The 21,635-nt window shown below is 60.6% G+C and overlaps 2 protein-coding genes across 7 annotated transcripts; one reads left to right on the forward strand and one right to left on the reverse strand.

Annotated features, from left to right (window-relative positions):
- Positions 1–3: 3 nt before the first annotated feature.
- On the reverse strand, positions 4–13,084 carry FLII (FLII actin remodeling protein). 2 transcript variants are annotated; one of them, XM_044249320.1, is made up of 30 exons: positions 12,978–13,084; positions 11,281–11,391; positions 10,889–10,960; positions 9,628–9,708; positions 9,219–9,304; positions 8,931–9,092; positions 8,616–8,719; positions 8,074–8,249; positions 7,821–7,978; positions 7,097–7,181; positions 6,544–6,691; positions 6,223–6,356; positions 5,600–5,812; positions 5,142–5,321; positions 4,386–4,468; positions 4,175–4,249; positions 3,846–3,929; positions 3,573–3,744; positions 2,921–3,025; positions 2,640–2,831; positions 2,313–2,501; positions 2,065–2,204; positions 1,733–1,979; positions 1,439–1,593; positions 1,290–1,350; positions 1,074–1,202; positions 885–991; positions 682–787; positions 522–587; positions 4–434 (listed from the first exon to the last, which is right to left on the reverse strand). In XM_044249320.1, the coding sequence occupies exons 1-30, from the start codon at positions 13,038–13,040 to the stop codon at positions 300–302; spliced, it is 3,819 nt and encodes a 1,272-aa protein (XP_044105255.1). In that variant the 5' UTR covers positions 13,041–13,084; the 3' UTR covers positions 4–299. The 2 variants fall into 2 exon arrangements, with proteins under 2 accessions (XP_044105255.1, XP_044105253.1); XM_044249318.1 differs by having other exon boundaries at positions 6,223–6,359.
- A 1,242-nt stretch (positions 13,085–14,326) lies between these two features.
- Positions 14,327–19,370, forward strand: MIEF2 (mitochondrial elongation factor 2). Of its 5 annotated transcripts, none has more exons than XR_006384629.1 (5): positions 14,327–14,544; positions 16,534–16,688; positions 16,881–17,061; positions 17,342–18,770; positions 18,863–19,370. XR_006384629.1 is itself a non-coding variant. In XM_044249327.1 (5 exons), exons 2-4 carry the CDS (start codon positions 16,545–16,547, stop codon positions 18,394–18,396), a joined length of 1,380 nt encoding a protein of 459 aa, XP_044105262.1. In that variant the 5' UTR covers positions 14,327–14,544; positions 16,534–16,544; the 3' UTR covers positions 18,397–18,436; positions 18,863–19,370. The 5 variants fall into 5 exon arrangements, 4 of the variants coding, with proteins under 4 accessions (XP_044105262.1, XP_044105260.1, XP_044105263.1 ...); XM_044249327.1 differs by having other exon boundaries at positions 17,342–18,436; XM_044249325.1 differs by having other exon boundaries at positions 17,342–19,370.
- The last annotated feature ends 2,265 nt before the right edge of the window (positions 19,371–21,635 follow it).

Genomic DNA, 21,635 nt, shown 5'->3' on the forward strand with positions numbered 1-21,635 from the left:
TGATTTTTAATATTGAAAATAAAAGCATTTAATATCTCTTAAAAGGCAACCACGCTGCTTTCTCTGTGGTAGGGAGGGGGCATCACACAGTAGCTCTCCCCAGAGGGACTCCAGCTGCCCAGACCCCTGAGGGCCTGGGTCGGGGCGTCCCCCCTGGTGCTGCTCAGGCTGTGCAGCTGGGGACCGTGGCACTGGGGGCTGGGTGGCCGAACAGGGGCTGCCACCTGCACAAAGCCTCTGCCACCCTGGCCCCGAGCAGGGCTGCAATGGGGGTGCTGTAGATGGGGGCGCTTGCTGTCCTAGGCCAGAGGCTTGCGGAAAGTGCTCCAGGCGTGGAAGCAGCGGGTAAAGGCGTGCTGCTCATTGCCCTTGCGGACCAGGCGCAGGCGGCGTGGCTGCTCATGCTCTTTGGATCGCATGTGCTGGATGTACACCTGGCCGGCCAGACAGGGCATGAGCTGGGGGCGGTCCTCGCAGACGCCCCCCTACCCGGGCTTAGCCCTCCCCACTAGCTGGCTCACCTGGCAGGCCTTCAGACTCAGTTTGATCTCTACCTGGCTTGTCTGGGTTCCCACCCACATGTAGACCTGTGGGGACAGTAGGGCAGGGGGTCTCAGCTTCCCACCTAGCAGTGGGTAGGCCCCCTGGGCAGCCGGATCAGCGGGAGAGGAGGGGCCGCACCTCTTGACCATTGTCCAGCAGCATGATATCGTCATCCGCCAGGTCATCCTGACAGAAGTCCGAGCACTTCTCTGTTACCGCAAAGTAGCCCTTCTCATTGGAGCACCTGCAGGTCGAGGGTCAGGGAGAGGCTGTGAGGGTGGCAGGCACAGCCAACCCCGGGGGGGAAGCTGGGGGTTGTGGGGTCTGGGTCCCAGCCTCACCGGAAGAGCCTGGTGTGCTTCATGTACTCGGCGTCGTCATCGTAGGGCTTCTGGGCCCCGATGCCCACCCAAAAGAAGTTCTCGGGCTCCTCACCTTCATTGATGACCTGTGGGAAAGGGTCTGTCTGGCCCAGGGCTTGGGTCTGCTCCCATGGGACTACCTGCGTGCCCACCACCTGCCCCCGTCACCTGCTTGCTGTAGGAGGTGTCAAACATGGTGTTCAGGATATCTTCTGCCAACTTGGCCTCATCTGGGTCCGATGCCCGGCCCACCCACGCGTACACGATGCCCTGGTTGTCCTCGCTCTCAAACGGAACCTGAGAAGTGTGCAGGGGAGTTCAAGTTGGGGCCAGCCCACAACGCGTGACCCTGCTCCACAGTTCCCGCCACACCCACAATCCCACCTTGAGGATGAAGCAGAACTCGGAGTTGAGGAGGCTGGAGTCAGTGTTGATCTGGATGCACCTGCGGGGTGGGAGGTGTCAGCGAGGGGTCCCTGCTGCCCACTGACCCCCACCTGCCCACCACACGCGCCCTCCCCACAGCCAGGCACCGGGTGCAGAGGGCGCTGCCATTGGTGCGAATCTGGTAGAGGCTGGGCTGCTGGGCAGCCTGAGCCACCTTCCTCTTGCCTCGATGGATGATGAACTTTCTCTTGAAATGGGACAGGAACTTGGGGTTCTCCTGCTGCTGTGTCATGCGTACCACCTGGAGGTGTGGAAGCTTTAGGGGCAGCTCCCTGGACACCACCTCCACCCCCCCACCCCTGCCACGCCTCCCCAGTCTTTGCCTGCCTACAGAGGCTATGGGGGCACGGCCTGGAGCAGGTAGGGGCGTGCAGGCACACCTCTAGTTTGCCAGGGAAGAGGCTCTCGAACTTCTTCTGCAAGCTGAAGGTGAAGGTGAGCCAGCCCATGTTGGAGGCCTCCCGGCCCTGCCAGAAGTACACGATGCACTGGAAGTCCTCCTCAGGCTGCTTCTCCTCCGCCTCAGCCGCTGCCTCCTCACCTTCTTTGCCCTCCGCTCCCGCTTTTTCCTCTTCCTTCTCTTCCTTCTTCTCCTCCTCCTCCTCATACTCCACAGGGACCCAGTACCTGGGGGATCAGAAGACGGTGAGCGGGGGTGGTGCTCACACCCCTAGCATCCGCGGAGGGGCCAGGTGGCGCGCCGAGGCGGCACCTGCAGAGGAAGACGTAGCAGTCCTGCGTGTAGAAGTGGCCGAACTCCTCCTCCGGCAGCCTCGCGAACTTCTTGCCCTCCAGCACAAAGCCCTCCATGCCGTCCAGGTCCTCGTTCCACTCCTCCATCAGCTGCTCCGCCTGCATGGGGCAGCAGCGAGTCACAGGGCAGGGCCCCCGCACGGAGCCCCCTCCCACTACCGCAGGGTCCCGCCCCCCCAGTCCGCCCCGCCCCGGGCCCACCCCCACCTCTGCCAACGCCATGGGCGGCTGCCGCGGCAGAAACAGTGCTGTGAGGTCAGCCTTCATCTGATCTTTCTTCTCCGCGTCGCGCTTCACCTTCCCGGTGAGTCCCGGGCCCTGCAGCACAGACTCCGCATTGCGGGTGTAGTCCACCGTCAACACGTCGTCCCAGTTCTTGAATTTGGCCTTGAACACCTGCCAAGCATGAATAAAACTCAAGCTGGCCGGGAGGCTTGGGGGCGGGGCCTCACCGTTGAAGGGCAGGCCTGGCTGGGCCGAGGGGTGGCTCCCAGGGGGCATGGCCTGTGCCAGCTCGGTTGGACTCCTCCGCACCTGCGCCTCGGTGCCCTCCAGGCTGCGGCTGACCGTGGCGTGGCGCGGCCTGTGCAACATCCCGCACAACTCCTGGCCCAGCTTGAGGGCAGCGGCGCGCACCAGGCGCGGGGATTTGCGGCCCAGCCAGATGAACACGTCGGACCAACAGTCCAGGATGTATACGCAGCGCGTGTCCAGCAGGCTCTGCAGCTGCAGGGCAAAGGCTGGAGGTCACGGCCCACGCCAGGCCACCAGCGAGAGATCCCGGCCCCGCCCCCTCCGCCCTCCATGAGTCTCACCAGCCGCATCTTGGGCAGCAGTTCCACCTTGGGACGGGTCTTATGTTCCACGGAGAGCTTGTAGTTGATCTGCGGCAGCTCCAGATAGCCCAGGCCAAGGCCCACCTGGCAGCAGGAAGGGGTGGGCGTGGCAGGGGCGAGCTCCGGAATACAGGAGCCCAACCCCCAGCAACCCCCTGCTTTGAAGTCCAGCCCTTTCCCTGCTGTGGGAGCTCAGGACCAGGGCCTGCTCCTCTTCTGACCTATTTCCTCCCTCCACTAATGTTTGAAGGACATTCTATCAGTGGAAGGGCTTTTAAATGATGCCTTCCCTGCCTGCCCTCTCCAGGTCCTTATTGTCATTCCTAATTCTCTGTCTTCCTGCTCGCAACACCCCTAGGGGCTTCCTATCACCTTGAGAATCAAGGCCAGGTTCTCAGGCCTGGCACCCAGGCACGTTGCAGCTTCCCTCTTCCGCCCCACCTTCCTGGAAATGCACAGTCTAACACTACTTCTCCTGGCCTCACTCAGAGCCAGCCTCCTGATCTTTGCTCTATTTCCTGCCCAGAAAGTGGCACCCTCTCCCCACCAAAGTCCAGATGAAGACCACAGCCACCATCATGGTGCCAGCGGAGGAAGTCAGGCCAGCACTGCCTCCCGCACCACGGCTCACCTTATACAGCTTGGGCTGAGGTGGCCAGAAGTCATCCGGCACGTGCTTCTTGATCTCGGAGGGTTCCCCGCCCAGCACCTCCCAGAACTCTGGGGGCTCCTGACCTTGCACCAGCAATGTGATCTCTGCCTTCCCTTTTCGCTCGTTCTTGTTAATTTTCTCCGCAAAAAGCCTTGTGGGGGAGTGGGAATATGCAAAGCCTTTAGTGAGTCCCATGTCCCTTCTTAGGTGACAATCTGTCTTTGCAGAAAATACCCCACTGTGTCCTCATACCTGGCCTTGGTAGTGCTACTCAGTGTGGCCTGGGTCCCCCGCCACACGTAAATGTCCAGCCCTCGATCCAGCAGGAAAACAAACCTGGGCAGGAGGGGCAGGAGGAACAGTGATGGACAGGGACAGTGATTGCCCTCATGCCCTTGACCCTGCCCCAAATCCCTCCTTATGGGGTTTCACGCCTTACTGGTCCTGCCAAGCTCAGTGAAACAGGGGTTAAAAGGGTTTCTGAAGGTCTTTTTTTGTTTTTCTAGAACCCAAAGCTGCTCCCCACTAATGGGGAGGGAGTGTGGCCTCAAGTACTCCCCCTGGAGGCATGGGTGGCCTACCTTGGGTCCAGAGAGGACCCCTTGAGAGGCACGGGCTCCAACTTGATGTTCTTTTTCCCATACACACGGTACATCCTGGGGGCCAGAGCAAGAGTGGCTGGGGAGGGGGCCGGGGAGGGGCACAAATGGGCCGATTCAGCCCTAACACCCTCTGGCCCCATCCTTCCCACCGGAGTGCAGGCCAGCGCCAGCCAAGTCCACAACCCCTCACCTGGTGATGTAGTGTGTGTCCTCCACAGTGTAGAAGCCACTGGCTGTTCCACCCTCGATGTAGGAGATGTCATTGTCAAACACCTGTGTGTGTGAGGGTGCGGGCCTTCATCACTGAGCCACCCCTTCCCCCGCCAGACACCCCCCACCCCCGTCAGAGGGCAGAGCTGTCTACAGGTGCCTCACGAGCTATATATCCGGGATGAAGGTAGGGTAAAAAAAGGAATAAGATCTGTGTCTATAAACAAACATGTTAGAGCATTAGGATGTGTAAAAATACGTGTTTGCTGGTGTTAAGGTTTAGGAATGCACAGCATGCTTAGATACGCAGGACCAAGCAGATTTATGCAAGAGGGCAAGGGGTGAATCAGGGTAGAACCTTGGGTGGATGGGTGTCTACATACGAACAGCAGGCCGAGAGGACAGCACAGCTCGCTCACCCTACTCTGACTCAGGGTCCAGCCCTGGGCCCGCCTTCTTGGTGTCCAGCTGGCAGCCCCCCTCCCCTCGGTACTATAGCCCCAGCTCCCCATCTCTCTCTGAGCTCCACCTAGCCCAGGCTCCCCACCTTTGGCGGCATCTAGCCCTCCTGACCCTACTGTCTGCCTGAGGTCTCAACACCCCCCTACCTTTGCGCTCAGCACTGTGAGCAGAGTTCTTCACCCCGCCCACCAACCCCGCCCCAGCCCTTGCCCACGCCCATTCTCCCACCCCACCCCACCCCACCCCGCCCTGGGCCCTCCCCTCCTGCAGGCACCTGCAAGAACTCTTCGCTCTCTTCGCCCATCTCCTCCCGCACAGTGCGGCACTCAGCACCCAGGTAGTTGCGCAGGTTCACGGCGTGGATGGCAGAGCAAGCCTTCTTGTCCAGAGTGGCCTCCCCGCCGATCCAGTAGTAGATCTCCCAGTTCAGAGAGCCACTGTCATCCAGAAAGGTCTGGGGGCAGGGCACAGGCCGAGTCAGGCCTTGCCATGGGGTCCTGGCTTCCCAGCTCACCCCCAGAGTCCTCTGTAGGTGCCACAGACTGCCCCGCCCCGGGGGGGGTGATGCACTGATATACCCTGGCCTGGGCCACCACCATCCTGCCCCCTGTGCAAAGTCCTCTCTTTCCCACCTTCCCTCAGTGAACAAGAGAGTGGAGCTACAGATTTGGAGTCATCTGAAATAAGGTTCCTGGGGGTCCCACAGCCCATGCCAACATGCCCAACCCTCACCTTGAGCACAATGTAGCAGTCAGCCTCATAGAACTTGCCATGGAAGGCCTCCTCCACCAGCACAGGCACGAAGTTCTCGATTTGCCAGATGGTCAGACCGGGCAGCTGGCCCACGTCCTCCGTGAAGAACTCAGAGTAGTCAAGGCGTGGCTTCTCCAGGCCCTGGTCCCAGCGCCGTGCCTTGCCCCCAGAGGCTCGGGCATCAGTACTCTCCTGGGGTCACAGTCAAAGGCATGGCTTGCCTTTATACAGCCACTCAGTCTGGCCTCTTTATTTGCTACCCACCTCAGGACCTTTGCACGGGCTATTCTTGCTACTCAGGACCCACTCTCCCTCTTGGCCTAGATTGCACAGTCTGTTTATTTATTTATTTATTTATTTATTTATTTGAGAGAGAGAGAGAGACAGTGAGAGAGAGCATGAGTGAGGAAATGGTCAGAGAGCGAAGCAGACTCCCCATGGAGCTGGGAGCCTGATGTGGGACTCGATCCTGGGACTCCAGGATCACACCCTGAGCCGAAGGCAGTCGTCCAACCAACTGAGCCACCCAGGCGTCCCGCACAGTCTGTTTTAAACAGAGCCCAGGATCACTTGCCCCTGTCCCAGTCCCTGGCCTGGCTTACCTCCTGCTTTTTGTTCTTCTCCTGGGCCACATCCGACATGCCCTTCAGCACCTGCTTAGCCTGGTCATCCTGGGCTGAGTCCTTGCGCCTCCGGAGCCGCATCTTGCGAGCCAGGGGGTCCTTGGCCCCGCTTCCTGCTTGGTGGGGGAGTAAACGGCTGGACACTAGCTGGGCCCACCCCCTCGGGCATACAGGCAACCAGGGGCCATCCCGATGCACAGGGATCCAGAAGCCATGTATGTCCCACCCAATGTACAGATGGGTAAGCTGAGGTCCGGAGAAGCACCCCCTTGGCATCCCGGCCAGACCTGCTCTGCTTACCAGCTGCTGCTGCTGCCACTGTGGCAGGTGAGGCCCCTGCCAGCCGCAGCTGGTTCTGCAGCGAGAAGTCAATGTTGTACCACTCAGCAGTGCGGTCCGCAGGCTTGGGAGGCATGACCAGGCTGGGGTTCTCCCGCACGTCCAGGACCTGCCTCACAGGATAAGGCAGAGAGGGGTCACTGAGCCTGAGATCTACCTCGCAGTCACGCTGGCCCGGCTTTCTGGCTCTTGGCAGCCAGGGGCCTGGGCTTGCATCCCAGCTCCACGGCTGGCCCTCTGGGCTCTGCTTTTCCTATCTATTGAGTGAGACCTTGCAGGCTGGCTGCGGGGCTTAGAGGATGCTGTCACGCACGGCATGGACACCGGGGTGTGGTCTGCCCTCTCCTTTCCGTGGCACTGGCACCACCTCCAGGGCCCTCTGCCAGATCCTCCCCGCCCCCATCAACTGCAGTGACACCGTCTTGTTTAGTTTTTCCCTGAGGGGCCACCGTCACCTCCAGCCTCCCCTTCAGGCCCCTCCTCCCACTCCGCAGCAGCCCTGGCCTGCCAGGACCTCGATCTCCGTCAGGAAGTGGATGGCCTCTGGGAGGGTCACCAGGCGGTTCTTGTTCAGGACAAGTTTCCTCAGCTTTGTGCACCTGTGGGGACAGAGCCAGAGCCTCAGGGAAGTGACAAAGTGTGGGGGGAGGCAAGGAGACCTCCAGTCTTGGAGATGGGGAACCAGGGAGGGCCAGAGGAGCTGAAAGCCCAGCTAGCGAAGACACCAATGGGTTTAAAGTAGCTGCACATGGAGGGAGAGGCCGTGCAGCTAGAACAGGGTGCCCGCACAGCTGAGCGGCTGGAAAGGACTTTCAGTGACTGCTATAGAACAGCACTTTTCAGAGTGGCCTTCTACAGAAATAAAGACCCCTGGGTATGAACCACAGGATGCTAAAACACGTATTCTATCCTCAGATTAACTTGGAAGCCGCTGAAAGGCTGGCTGTTCTCTCTGAGTCCTGACGAGGCCAAGCTAGCGGGCACTGTCACCACTAGAGGGAGCTGTACATGGTGCCGTGTCCCAAACTCTCATGGACAGGGAGGCCCTCCCCTGCCAGTGTCCTCCCACATGGTGCTGTGGTGCACCCACATTGGGAATCGCTGGCACAGGACTGTGTGGGCTTCTTCCCTAAAGCCAAATTAACCCATCCGTTTTGCATGCTGTGCAGCAGGCGCAGGGTGGGCTCTGGCTGAGATGCTGGGGTCTTCTGTCCCCCTGCCCCCACTCGCCCTAGTACCTGCACAGGCTCTCAGGGATCAGCTCCAGGTTGTTGTTGGCGGCCATGAACTCCTCTAGGCTGGTCAGCTTGCCGATGCCCGAGGGCAGCCCGTCGAAATCCAGCTTGTTGGAGTTCAGGTACAGCTTCTTCAGCTTGGTGAGCTTGCAAATGGCGGACTGGAGAGGTGAGCCGGGCACGGGTTGGGGAGGTCAGGGGCAGGAGCCAGGGCAGCTCGGCAGCCTTCCCTCTCCCACCCCAGGCCTGCACGTACGGGCAGCGAGGTGAGCTGGTTGCGGGACAGGTTTAAGGTCTCCACGTGCACCCACTGGTCGATGCACAGGGACAGCTCAGTGATCTGGTTGCTGCTGAGGTTGAGACGGCGCAGGCTGGGGAGGGTGTACAGGCACTCGGGCACCCGCGTCAAGTCATTGCAGGACAGGTCCACATCTGGGGTGTGAGGGTGGGGCACATCACCAGGGGCCCTGTGGCCAGCTCCAGGGGCAGAAGCCCCAACGTGAGCCCCACGTCTGCCCGCTCCAGGCTCTGTGGTCTTGAGCAAGTGACTTAATCTCTCTAAGCCTTGGTTTCTATGTTTGGTAAAACCCACACACCGGGGGGTCTAGGCATCAAGCCAGTGCTTGTAACTTGGAGTTAGCACTAGTTGTCACAGTAATGAAAGAAATGATCGTAATGTAACTGTGTCCTTTTCCCTCTGGGAGGTGGCCAAGGAAGCAGGGTCAGTGCCTTCCTGCATAAGGAAGCCGGGGACCTGAAGGGACCAGAGCCTGCGGAGACCACCCAGGGACTGCCCACCTGCGAGGTTGCTCAGGCCCTCCAGGCTGGTAGGGAGGTTGCTCTGGGTGCGCTGTGTGTTCCTCAGGTGCAGGGTCTGCAGGGCCGTCAGAGCCGGAAGCTGCCTGCAGGGAGAGTCGAGAGCACGGGGCTGAGTGGGGCTGAGAAGCCCAGGTCAGGGGCAGCTGTGGTGTGGGAAGGGGTCCGGGGGACAGAACACTGAACTGAGGTAGGGTCTGACGCTTTCAAAGGATGGGGTCTACCCCCATTGGAGGGGTGGGAGTGTGGTGGGGCTAGGGCGGGCTCTGCAGGGGTGTGGTGTGCGGAGGCACCCACCGGAGCTGTGCGTGCAGTAGCGGGTTCCCGTTGAGCACGAGTGTCTGCAGGTGCACCAGGCGGCGCATCTGTGGGGGCAAGCTCTCCAGGCGGTTCTCACTGAGGTCCAGGTACAGTAGGTCGGTGAGGTTGATGAAGAGCTGGTTGGGGATGGTGTCGATGCTGTGGGCGGGTAGGAGTGAGGCAGGCAGAGGGCGTCAGTGTGGGGTGCACAGCTCTGGGCCCAGTGCACCCACTGGGCCACAGTCCCGCCCGCCCGCCCCCCACCCTCCCGCCGCTGACTGGTACCTGTTGTGGCTGAGGTTCAGCACCAGCATGTTCTTGGCGTTCTCCAACTCCCGCGGGCACTCCGTCAGCTGGTTGTAGCTCAAGTCCTGGGCAGAAGTGGAACAGCCAAGCGAGGGGTCTCAGGCCCAGTGCCACCTTGCTGGGCCTCTGCCAGCCTTGGGGATCAGGGAGAGCACTGAGCAAGGAGTGGATGAGGGGGTTTCAGAGCCAAAGGGAGGCAGTTGGGACCCTGGGAAAAAGGGTGCCTGGGTTAGGGCTCTGACGCTGTGAGTGGGCTCGGGCAAGGCACTCTACACCTCAGTTTCTCCATCTGTAAAATGGTTTACCAGGGGCTGCAGGGACTACTCTAATAGATGAGGACTGCCTCGTGGACCAGCACAGAGGCCAGGTGGGAGGGGAAACCACTGACCAGAACTGAGAGGTCGTCCAGCTTGAAGATGTCATCGGGGACCCCGGAGTTCTTCAGGCTGTTAGCTCGAGCCACAATGGCCTGGGAAGAAACCACAAGAGTCCGTGATTTCCAGCTTCCACCCCCAGGAAGCAGCAGAGAGATCAAGGAAGGACAGCACCTTGGGAAACCCACCAGAGGCCCAAGTGCTATCCCTGCCTGGCCTTTGCTCATAGTCCCTCCACCTGGCTCGCTCTTCCTGGCCTTCTGACGAGCTCCTATCAACACCTCAAAGCCCAGCTCACATGTGTCCCAGAGCCCAGCATGGGGCCCTCAGGGAACCTGAGGAAGAGCTTCCCCATTCCAGAGGGCAAGATAAGGGAGTAGCTCTGAGGCAAATGTTCTAGGACAGAGGGAGAGGGGTGGACCATAGTGAACTCAGAGTGTGGACCGAGAGCAGGTTTTGTATCCTGTCAGGACTAAAACCTCAGAAAGTCTGAAGGGGAGAGAGAACAGGCCACAGGATGATGCCACGACCGTGAGCACCAATGGGGCTGCTGCCACCTTTCCCTCTGCCACAGCGTCTGTGTAGGACCACACTGTGGCTTCGTAGCTGTCACCAGCTAAACCCTCCCCAGAACGTGGAAGGAACTTGTCTAAGGTCACACAGCCAGGAAGCAGCGGGGCCCAGATCTGAACTCAGGCCGCCCTGGTCCAGAGGCTGTGCTTTTAACACCTGAGGGCTCTGGCCTTGGATGGGAACAACCCTCACCCAGGCCCAGAAGGTCTAGACGGGGCCCGAAGTTCTGGAATGTCAGAGGCTCCGAGGGGCGACAGGACCACCCTGACTACTTTTCGTCAAGGCCAAACCCCACCCTACTCCAGTTCTCCCACTGCATGGTTGCGTGACCTCAGCCTCGGTCAAGTGACCTCGGGCAAGTGACCTAGCTCTCTGGCCAAGCATCTTCATCTGTGAACTTGGTGAAGGTCAGGATTATATGGAATCAACCAGGAGGAAGAGTTGGAACCGTGCTCGGCTGGTATCAACTGTTCTTATGACACTTGTCTAAAAGCGGGTGGGAGTTTGGGTTTTTTACCTTTTTTCTCCATGCATTACTGACCATGGGGCATCATGGTATCCCTTTGCCTTTAGAAACAGGCACGAGAATCTGACATTGGACAGGCAGCGGGGCTGGTCCACGTGGGGTTTGGACCTGCCCTCACACCACCCACTGGACTCCAGCCCCCACTCCCGGGCTCGACGGCCCATCTCAGCACTCACCCTCAGTGATGGCAGGCTGGACAGCTCCCCGTGAAGCGTAGTCAGGTTGTTGTGGCTCACGGACAAGTGCTCCTGGGCCAGGACAGGGGAGCAGAGGCTCAGCACTGTGGGTAGGGCGCCTACGGAATCCCCATCCACCACCAAAACCTTGTACCACCCAGGGGGCCCTCAGCCACACAGGCCTAGACCACCATCTGCAGCCTCCTTCCCCCACACAGCCCGTCTTTTCTTGCACATCTCCTGGGACAGGGTGCTCACTCCCTTCCTGCCGGCTCTTGTTCATGGCTGTCAGCGTCTTCCTCTAGGTCATTTCCCTTCTGCGCTGGCTCTGCCCACCTGGCCCAGCCCCATCCCCAGCCCCATCCCCTCCCTGACTGCCCAAAGCCCCTTACCAGCTTCTGCAGGGCGGCCAACTCCTCTGGCAGGTAGCAGAGGCCCGTGCGGTTCAGCTTCAGCCACCGCAGACTGGTCATGGCCTTGACATTCTCAGGAAAGTAGCCGCCCTGGGAGGGTGGGTATTATGATGAGACTGGTCTGGGCGAGGGGTTTTCCTGCTCTACCACCCTTAGTGGCCCCCACGCCCATGGGAGCCTTTGGAGGACAACAGTCACCTCTCACCAGCTTCCTGGACAGGCCACCTCGCTACTCTGTGCCTCAACCTCATCAACGGAATGGGGAGAATAAAAACCCCCCATGCCAAAAGTATGAGGACAGACTAACAATCATGATGGCTGTTGGCCTAAAATCTCTTGTTGGATTCTGACCCCTGAATGGGCCAGGATGGAACTGGCTTGTCCCCAGCTCAGGTCAAATACCTCTGCCTGCCATTCCAGGCCCTCACTAGGCCACCCAAGATGGGGGTACCCCGGAGCTTCCACCAAGGCTGTGCCTATGCCCCCACCTGGCCATCAGCATACAAGCCTTTCTTGGCAAGGTCCAAGCCCGTGTGAGGCCCCAGGTCCCCACCCGCACAGGCACAGCCTCGTACATACCCTCATGAACACCTTCAAATGCCTGCTGCGGTACCCCCAGCCCTTAAGGGCAGGCGATCTCATGCCTTTGAGGCCCTTGGCCAGTGTCCCCAGTCCCCTACAGCCACATTCCAACCTGGTGACTCAAGACTCTGGCGAAGTCAATAAGAGGTCAATGAGACCCCAGGTGAGGACGGTGGGGATGGGGGCAGAGAAAAGTGGCATGTGCACATGTGGGTAAATGCAGGAAGGCCCCACTTGCCTCTTCAGCAGTGGCCCAACCAAACCCCAAGGAAAGCCTGGGCCCCCCCACACCTGCAGACCCAGGCTGACCCTCCCTGTACTGGGCCAGCTCTCACTTCCACTCCTGCCCAGGCTGTTCTGGTCACCAGCACTGTTCACCTCATTCCTGCCCCTCTAGAATCGTCTCCTCGACCAGCTGCCTGTAGGCTGGGATCCAGTTCCCGGTGGCCCTCCTCTATCAGTCTTTACCACCTGCCGGAGGCCTCACACCTGCAGGACGGTCTCCACACCAACTAACCCATGCCCACAGCAGGGTTACTTGATTGCCCCTTCACCGGATGAGAAAACCCAGGCTCTGAGAAGGGAAGTGACTTGCCCAAGACCACACAGGATGGAGTGGCGGTGGCAAGGACGGGGCGGTGATGAGTGCGCTTCAGACCCGCCCCCGTCAGCCCGGTAGCAAAGCCGGCCATGAGTCAGGGCCTGGCCTGGGCGTGTGACCTCAGAGGGGCGGGGACGCAGGGCCGCGGAGGCGGGAGCAGAAGCTCGCAGACCCCCAGGCCACTCTCCCGCCCGGGTGGGGCCCAGACCCCGGGACTGGGACACGGGGTGGGGGCTACCAGCTCTGCCCACTCCCTGGCGTGACTCCGCCCGGTCCTGGCCGGCCCGGGTTTTCCCGTGCGGCCCCGGAGCGGAGCCACTGGGGTCTGTTCCCGCCAGGGTCGCGAGCGCCGGGAGGAGCCGCACCCCGAGCCGTCCGCGGTTCTGGGCGGCGCAGGGCCCGGAGGCTGGCGGGACAGGAAGTGGAGACCCGCGCGGGCCCGAGCGGAAGAGGCGGCCTGGAGGGAGGTCGGCCCCACGCCCGGCCGGCTCACCTTGAAGTCGTTGCCGCTGAGGTCCACGCCGCGGACGAACGGCAGCACTCCGGTGGCCTCCATGGCGCCGCTCTCGCTGCTGGACCGGACAGGGCGCGGGGGGCGGTGGGGCGATCCGCGGGCTGGGCCAACGCCGGCCCCGCCCCTTTAACCCGCCTCGGTCCGGGCCCGCCCGGCAGGCGGAGCCCGGGCCGCGCCCCTAGCCAGCCCGCGCACCCGCGCGCCGGGGGGAAGCACCGGGCCCGCGGGGGTCTTTGGGCCTCTCTGGACGTCAGTGCCCCCGTCTGTTTATTCGCTGGCCGGGGGGCGGGGGGCTCGAAAAGTCCGGGCTCCCTCTGTGCTCCCGCAGCTTCCTAGGCTAAGTTCCAGCGACCTATGGGGGAGGGGCAGAGTATCAGACCCTGCAGGTCCAAGCACTGTCTCCCGGGCCGCTGCAGCAGCTGGCCACGGCGTTTGGAGAGATTATGGACCCAGGCCTGGGGGCGCACGGATCCGGGAGTCTCTATCCCCTCACTGGGACCTGCATGGCGACCAATGGTAGCAGGATGCCTTGGTCCTTGGGTCCTAGGGCTCTGGGCAAACCCCAGGTCGGCTCCTGGCCTGTTCCTCATGTGTGAAATGCTTCCTGAGGTTGTGGCTGGAAACAAACGCAGGTGTAGGTCGTGGCATACAGCAGTCACTCAATAAGTGGCATGTTACTATTCCTGCTTAAAGTCAACACTCACCCCCCTCTATTTCCTCGATCCTCCACCAGCCGGCACATGGTAGTCCCCAATAAATAAACGAGTGAGCCCCAGGTTACAAGCACAATCATCCTTCGTAGGGGAGGAGGGGCCTGTGATACCCATTTCACAGGAAAGAAAACTGAGGCCAGAATGGAGAAGTGGCCCGTACACGGGCACATGGAGCAGGCGACAGGGGTAGCCTTCTGAGTCGCGCTGTGTGCATGGCTGGCCAAAACATAAAATGACAAAGCCCCCACGGCACACTCAAGGTGACTGAAAGGGCCAGGCAAGTGGGCCTTCGGGCCAGGTATCATCTGTTTGCCTCGCCCCGGAAACAACGTAAGCCCAGACTGCTTTCTCTATACCGCTGCCTCACACGCAGCACACGCACCTTCACAACGGGCCCTAGGGACCCACTCATTCTGAACTCGAGTCACCGCCCCCACACCGCCTTCTATCTAGTCCAGAATTCGGCTCTGCGGCTTTAAACCTAGAGTGTGTCCGAGAGTCCCGCCCTCGAGGGACCCTGTTTGTCGGCGAGGGGGCGTGGCAGGCTCATCATTGGCTGAGCCGCTCAGTATTTTAGAACGTGGGAGGGGCCTCGGGCCCTCCGATTGGAGCTTGTCTGCGTGCGTCGGAGGTCAGCGGCCACCCGCGGGGCCTCGGTTTGGGGTTCCCGGGTCCTCCGAGTTCCATTCCCTGGCGGGTCTGGGCTCGGGGGCCCAAGCACAGCCGCCGTGTCCTCCGGTCGCTGTGCTGAAGCTGCGACGCACGTATAGCCGGAGTGTGGCTGGGCTGCCCTGGTTACCCAGGTCCAGACTTGGAGCGTGCGTCGGACGCAGGTCGGGGGCGTGGTCTCCGCCGGGGCCCAGCAGTAGAAGCCCGGGAAGGAGGGAAGGGCTTTGGGACTCAGGCTAGATTTCGAATGTCTAGCCCGCCCCTTCACGTCTTGGGCACATCACCGCGTTCCTCGGGACCTGGGTGCTCTCTCCGTGAACCGGGCAATCACGGGCCCACCAGGGGTTGCTGCGCAGCCTGCGCAGCCCCGGCCCCGGGCAGCAGGTGTGGCGGAGGAGGGGAAGGACGGGAGGCATCTCAGGGCGCTGAGTGGGGTTATTTTTAACCACCCGCGCCCTCTCGCCCTTCCCCGAGTTGGAAGGCTTCGGTTTGGGCCCTGCGCGACCCCGCCAGGGGTTGGGCTGAGTCCGGTTTAGGCAGAAGGTTAATTAAAGCGCTTTACAGTTTGCAAGTGGATTCTTGGTTCCTCTTGCAGTATTGATCAGCGATGAGGAAATTAAAAGTGGCTGCTGGGCCTTGGTGGGTCACCCGCACCCTCCCCCCCATCCTTTGACCAACCCAGGCCCCAGAGCCCTCTTGTCCTATTTTTAGTCTGGGCAAATTGGGGGCGGGGGTTGGGGCTGAGTCCGACGATGATTCAGACTTCAACTGCTCTAGGCATCTCGTCACCTGGCAACGGAACCCTAGGCACCCACAGCGGAGCAGACAGGGCACAAGTCCTTGGTGCCTGAGCTAGTCTGAGCCCAGAGTCCTCTGCTGAGGCATCCGCAGACAGACAGCTCTGCCTGGTATCTGACTTTCCCTGAGTTTGCACCTCGGACACCCCCTCCCTCCAGCTCTCAAGGCCGGAGGGCAGAACCTGAGGCTATAACTGGTGGCCTCCGCCTGGGAAAGATATCTGTCTCCACTTCTCAAGCTCCCCGCCCTGCCCAACCTTAAAGTCTGGGCTTCCCACTCGTAAACCCTTATTCACCACAGCTGTGCCATTTTACAGGTGAACAAACAGCTTTGGGCTCTCATCGGCCCTTGTCTGTTGCTTGGGCTTCCAGCCTCTGAGGACAGCTGCTTTCCCACCCCTAGTGCCCCTGCTATTGTCCCAAACCTTAGGTGCCCAGAGAGTCCCCTGTCCAGAGGTGCTGGGCCAGTTCTCTGTTGGAGGGGAGGGGGGAAGTGTCCTTTATTATTTATTTATTTTAAAATAATCTCTATGCTGAACGTGGGGCTGGAACTCATGACCCGGAGATCAGATCGAAAGTCACACGCCCTCCCTACTGAGCCAGCTAGGTGTCCCGTTGGGGTCTTGAGAGTTAAATAGCTTGCTGCCCCCATAGCCAGGCTTTCAGCCTTGACTGGCATGTACCTCCCTGGGCAGCTTGGGCCCCCTCACCCACCCTATCCTTTGGGTCGATTGCTTTCCCTCTGGGGGCTACCCCAGAGGGAGATTTGGAGGGGAGATTGTGGCCCCCTAGCATCACTGAAGTCCCCTCAAAGGCCTGAGGGGCCCTCCAGGGCAGGCTGTCTGGGACCCCCTGGTTGTGTCTTCTCCAGGCCTTGGTTTCCTCCTGCCTATGCCAGCCCTGGTTAGGAAGCAGGATGAAGCCGCCTGGCAGAGCTAGGCGAGATACCGAGACTGATTGGAATCCGGGAGTGGGCCAGAGTCAGAACGCTTTGCAGTCATGGGTCCGGGTCTCTAAAATGCAGTTAGCAACGATAAGACTCACCTCGCAGTCTTAGGTGATGTCAGGGGTCCCTGAGGGTGGGATGGAGAAGCTGGGTCTCCTTTTCTGAACTGCCCCAAGTCTCAGGGCCTTTCTATAGGAGCTCCCCTATCTAGGGTGTGAGTGACCTGTTCACAGGTTTGGGGGAGGGAGCTTGGGCAGCCCCCCATCTCCTAAGAACCTCCTTCTGAGAAATTCCCAGGAGCGCCCCTCACGGGCTCTACCCATGGCAGCCCCAGCATGATGGGGTCTGCCCTGCTGGCCATCCGGGCCACCCCCCTCCAGAGCTGTCTCTGCGCCCGGGCTCTCTTACAGGCAGACGAACCATGGCAGAGTTCTCCCAGAAACGGGGGAAGCAGCGTGACGAGGTGCTGGGTGGCACCGTGGACTTCCTCCTGGCTAATGCCCGCCTGGTGCTAGGCGTGGGCGGGGCTGCTGTGCTGGGGATTGCTACCCTGGCTGTGAAGCGGGTAAGGCTGGGCTGAGCCATGTACCCCTGGGGCTCCCAGAGGAGGACAGCAGGGCTGGGCTGCCACGGGTAGTGGGGACTGCCTAGGGTGCCCACCTGCTTTTCCACCCCAGCAACCTGCTTGACATTGGCCCTGGCTTTGGCATGACTGCCCAGACCTCAGAGGCTCTTCTCTGTATCACTCTGCCTGCAGCTAATTGACAGGGCCACCAGCCCTCGAGATGAGGATGATGCCAAGGGAGACAGCACATGCCTGGAGGAGAGCTGGAAGGAACTGAACCTTCTCAAGGCCACGCCACGTCAGCAGGCCCGGAGCCCACCTGCTGCTCTCAGCCAGCCCGTGGCACTCCCTGCCCCGTGGCCGGCTGCCCCACGTGAGTGGCACCCCTTCCCCTCTGGCCTGGGTGGATCCCCCTCTGGTAGTCCCATTTGGGAGATGGAACCCAGGTTCTGTATTGACTGACTGTGACCTGGACAAGTCCCTGCTCCGTCAGAACTGTGGCCTCTTGGCATGTTTTACAGTGGCCTGTTTTCTCTACCCTCCTAAGCTCCGGGGTTGTGCCAAGGCTCCTGCCACTGAGACATGCATGGGTAGAGCTCTCTTGGCTCCTGATGGAGTCTGCTAACGTGGTCCCCGACCCCTTCGTTCTGCAGAGGGGCCCACAGACACCCGTCCTCAGATGTCACCTCCGCTTAGCTCCCCAGCACCGCTGTGCCTGACGTTCCAGGAGAAGCTGCTGGCTTTCGAGCGGGACCACGTGACCATCCCAGCGGCCCACATCACTCTGGCCAAACAGCTGGCCGGTGACATTGCCCTTGAGCTGCAGGCTTACTTGAGGAACAAGTTCCCGGAACTGCCCTTCGGGGCGCTGGTGCCCAGTGGGCCGCTCTACGACGGGCTGCAGGCAGGGGCGGCCGACCGTGTGTGTCTGCTGGTTCCCGTGGTGCTCGAGGAGGGCCTGTGGAGCCTGGTGCCTGGGCTGGACACTGTGGCCAGGGACCCTCGCTGCTGGGCCGTGCGCAGGACTCAGCTGGAGTTCCGTCCCCGCGGGAGCAGCCCCTGGGACCGCTTCCTGGTGGGCGGCTACCTCTCTTCCCGCGTCCTGCTGGAGCTGCTCCGCAAGGCCCTGGCCTCCTCTGTCAACTGGCCGGCCATTGGCGGTCTCCTCGGGTGCCTGATCCGGCCCAGCGTGGCCTCGGAGGAGCTGCTGCTCGAGGTACAGCACGAGCGCCTGGAGCTCACGGTCACCGTGCTGCTGGCGGTCCCTGCTGCTGCCACCGAAGATCCCTTCCTTCTGGCCTGGCCCCTGGAGGGGCTGGCTGGGAACCTGTGGCTGCAGGACTGGTACCCCGCAGAGGCCGCCAGGCTGCGGGCCCTGGATGACCGCGACGCCGGGACCCGCCGGCGGCTGCTGCGGCTGCTGTGCGGGGTCTGCCGTGGCCACCCGGCCCTGGGGCGGCTGGACCGGTGCCACCTGAGCCAGGTTGTGCTGCGCCTGGGGGAGGCCGAGGCGGACTGGGCTGAGGCGGCCCTAGGGGAGCGCTTCCTGCAGGCCCTGGAGGCGCTCATCGATAGCCTGGCGCGGGCCAGCCTGCCCTGCCACTTCAACCCTGGCGTGAACCTCTTCGGCAGCCTGCGAGCAGAGGAGATTGACGACCTGGGATTCGCGCTGTACAGCGGCCTGCAGGCCCCCGAGTGGCTGCTCTAGCTGGGTGGGGACGGGGCAGCTGGCAGGCGTTCCGACGCGGGTGAGCGGGGAGCACCTCCCCTCCAGGCCTTTGGAGAGCACTTTCCCGCCTGCTTTAGCCAGAGTGAAAGAGGGTGCGTTGTGTGAGCCCACGGGATTAGCATGCACGTGGGCAGCGGTCACGGGAGCCCCCCACTTCTCAGTCCCTGAGAGCTCAGCTGGCTGTCCCCAGAGGCAGCCCGCAGCACCAGCCACGCACACATGTCCCGTCAGCCCTCAGGCTGCCCCAGGACCTTGGGCCTGGTCCTTCGTCACCAGCAGTGAACGCACGGACAGAACACGGCTTCTGCTGTCCTAGGCAGGGGATAAAGGCAGCTCCGTTTTCTGCCCAGAGGGTGAGTTAGCGCTTTCCTCGGGTGCCAGCTCCAGGCATCTCGAGGCTTCCGGTGCTGGATGCTAAAGACTGTGTGTTTGTTTCGTCCGCCAGGGGCCGGAGTCACCTGCTACCCTGTCCCCCCACTGGATTGAAGGCTATGTCTCCTGATGCCACCTGTGTGTCCAGGTGGCTTGTCCTGCTGTTCCCTCTAGCCTGGAGCAGGGCTCAGTCTGACATGCTGCCCACCTCGTGCCTCTGGGGAAGGCCCCTTTCTCTCCACCTGGGCTGTTGCTCTTTGGGAAGCAGAGGCCCCTGGGGGGTGGAGGGAACAGAGGTTCCCTGTGCTGCCCACCTTGCCTGGAACCAAGGATGCCCCACAGCCGGGGAGCAGAGGCCATGCCCCGCCCTCCCCCTCCCCACCCAGAGAGGCCACTGGGGCAAGCCTGGGCTCCACGGTGCCACCATGAACTGCTTCCTGCTGAGTTCTCACTAAAGCCTGGCATGGGGGCCGGGAGTTCTGCCTTGCCTCCCAGGTGTCCTTTTTGGCTTTGGTATCCTTCTTGCTGAAGCAAAGCTATGCCTCAAAGAATGTGAGTAAGAATAAAAGGAAAATTTCCTATATCTGTGTGATTGGGGCTGGGCTCTTATACACAGCTCTTTGGAGTTCTGGAAGCTCAGCCGCAGGTCTTGGGACCAGCCTGGAGAAGTGAGGGTTTATTTATTTATTTATTTTTTAAAAAAAGATTTTATTTATTTATTTGACAGAGAAAGATTACAAGTAGGCAGAGAGGCAGGCAAAGAGAGAGAGGAGGAAGCAGGCTCCCCGCTGAGCAGAGAGTCCGATGCGGGACTCGATCCCAGGATCCTGAAATCATGACCTGAGCCGAAGGCAGCGGCTTAACCCACTGCGCCATCCAGGCGCCCCGTGAGGGTTTATTTTTAAAATTTTATTTTATTATTATTTTTAAGATTTTATTTATTTGAGACAGAGATCACAAGTAGGCAGAGAGGCAGGCAGAGAGAGAGAGAGAGAAAGAAACAGGCTCCCTGCTGAGCAGAGTCCAATGCGGGCCTCCATCCCAGGACCTGGGGATCATGACCTGAGCTGAAGGCAGAGGCTCAACCCACTGAGCCACCCAGGTGCCCCAGAAATGAGGGTTTAATTGGAAAAGTAGGTTATGTGGAGAGATGTTACAAGGTTCGTGGTGTTTCGCTTTAGTGATGGGGACCAACGAGCAAGAGACTTCTTTTTCCCCTGAAGCTAAACTCTCAGGCCCCCACTGTGCCTTCTGTGGTGGGTACAGCTGACCTCAAGCATGTCAACATTCAGAGAAACATGATGTCTCTGTGGCTTCACAGTGAGGGACAACCCCCACCCCCAGTCAGAGAAGCGACAGCATCTCAGGGTACCTGCAGGATCCTGAGCCATGGCTGGGGCTCCCTTTGTCACCACAGATGGCAAGTGGGGCCTGGGGAGGGCTCTGGGCCATGAGTGTCGGTACAGCCGCTGTTCCCACCCTGCTCTTCTCATCCCGTTGTATTTCCTGAGGCAACCCCCACCCCTTTGCACTGAGTACAAGACAGGAAGCAGGATCAATGTCTCCCACCCCACCTCACCTCCCCACTCTGAGTGCCAGCGCCTGGGACTGATGGGCTGGGTCTGTGTACCTCTGGGTGCAGGACCAGGGGCTGGCCCTGGAGGTCATGAGGGCTGTCTGCCTCGGGCAACTGTGGCTGGATGGCTCGACAGGGAGGCTGTGGTGAGGGTCAAAGGGTGGGAGACTGGCTTAGCAGAGGTCCATTCAGATCACTTGGCGTGGGGACTGGTGCACAGGGGGCTTTGAGCAGCTGAGTGTGGGCAAGAGAATGGCCCGGAGGCAGATAGAGGCGGGCCTTGGTATTCTTTTATTTTAAGATTTTATTTATTTGACAGAAAGATCACAAGGAGGCAGAAAGGCAGGCAGAGAGGGGGAAGCAGGCTCCCTGCTGAGCAGAGAGCCTGATGCAGGGCTCGATCCCAGGACCCTGGGATCATGACCCGAGCCGAAGACAGATGCTTAACCCACTGAGCCACCCAGGCGCCCCTGGGCCTTGGTATTCTTGTCAGAAAATGGGGAACTGTGTAATACCAACTGCTCAGGCAGCTGTGTGGCATCAAGACTGGTATGCAGTGTTAGCTCAGTGCCTGGCCCAAAGGAAAACACCCCTGAACCCGACTGCGGGCCCCTGCTGCCTCCCCCACTGACCAGCGTCACAAAGCCTGAGCGTGGCAAGGGGCGCTGGTGCCAGGCCTGCGTCTGACCAAGGCCGTATTCCCCAGGACCCCTGGCGAAGGGCTGGTAGGGCATGGCCAGGGGCAGCAGTCTGGGAGCCAGCTGGGCCCAGACCCCCACTTCTTTGATGATCATACCCCAACACACGGTCCCCTCTGTGGGGGCCTCGTGCTTCAGGTGGCTCTGAAGTTCTCAGACCACCATTCCAGTAAGAAAAAATTGGGATGAATTAAAAAGGGAGAGAAAGGAGGCACTTGCAGTTACATCACCTCCCTAAGGTTAATAATGTCTGGGACTTTGGTTTCTAGCTGGAAAACTGGAAATATCATCATTTTGCTAGGGGCTTTTTGGGGCCTTGTGTGCTGGGCCGTCCCATTTGGTGCCCAGAGCAGCTGTTCGGCCCTTTGCCCTTTCCTTTGCCCCTTTAATGCAAGGACGACTCCAAGTCACCATGGTCTCAGCACATGGCGTAAATGTCTTAATACTTAGACTCTGGCCGTGGTGGCATACAAAGGCTATCCATGTCCTCGGTGTAGCTTTACCAAGGGACCCAAATCTGGGGTACAGCAGAGATGACCCCTGCTCAGAATGAAGGCATCACCAGTACAGAT

This window comes from Neovison vison, chromosome 5, assembly GCF_020171115.1.
Source record: "Neovison vison isolate M4711 chromosome 5, ASM_NN_V1, whole genome shotgun sequence".
In the NCBI taxonomy this organism is placed as follows: domain Eukaryota; kingdom Metazoa; phylum Chordata; class Mammalia; order Carnivora; family Mustelidae; genus Neogale; species Neogale vison.

Excerpts from the sequence above, each read along its gene's own strand:
- MIEF2 (XM_044249325.1), top strand. The coding sequence starts at position 16,545 with ATGGCAGAGTTCTCCCAGAAACGGGGGAAGCAGCGTGACGAGGTGCTG. Across the intron at positions 16,689-16,880 it reads CTACCCTGGCTGTGAAGCGG|CTAATTGACAGGGCCACCAG; the intron begins GTAAGGCTGGGC and ends CTCTGCCTGCAG. Across the intron at positions 17,062-17,341 it reads CCCGTGGCCGGCTGCCCCAC|AGGGGCCCACAGACACCCGT; the intron begins GTGAGTGGCACC and ends TTCGTTCTGCAG.
- FLII (XM_044249318.1), bottom strand. The coding sequence starts at position 13,040 with ATGGAGGCCACCGGAGTGCTGCCGTTCGTCCGCGGCGTGGACCTCAGC. Across the intron at positions 1,351-1,438 it reads GGCAGCGCCCTCTGCACCCG|GTGCATCCAGATCAACACTG; the intron begins GTGCCTGGCTGT and ends CCCACCCCGCAG. Across the intron at positions 588-681 it reads TGCTGGACAATGGTCAAGAG|GTCTACATGTGGGTGGGAAC; the intron begins GTGCGGCCCCTC and ends CTGTCCCCACAG.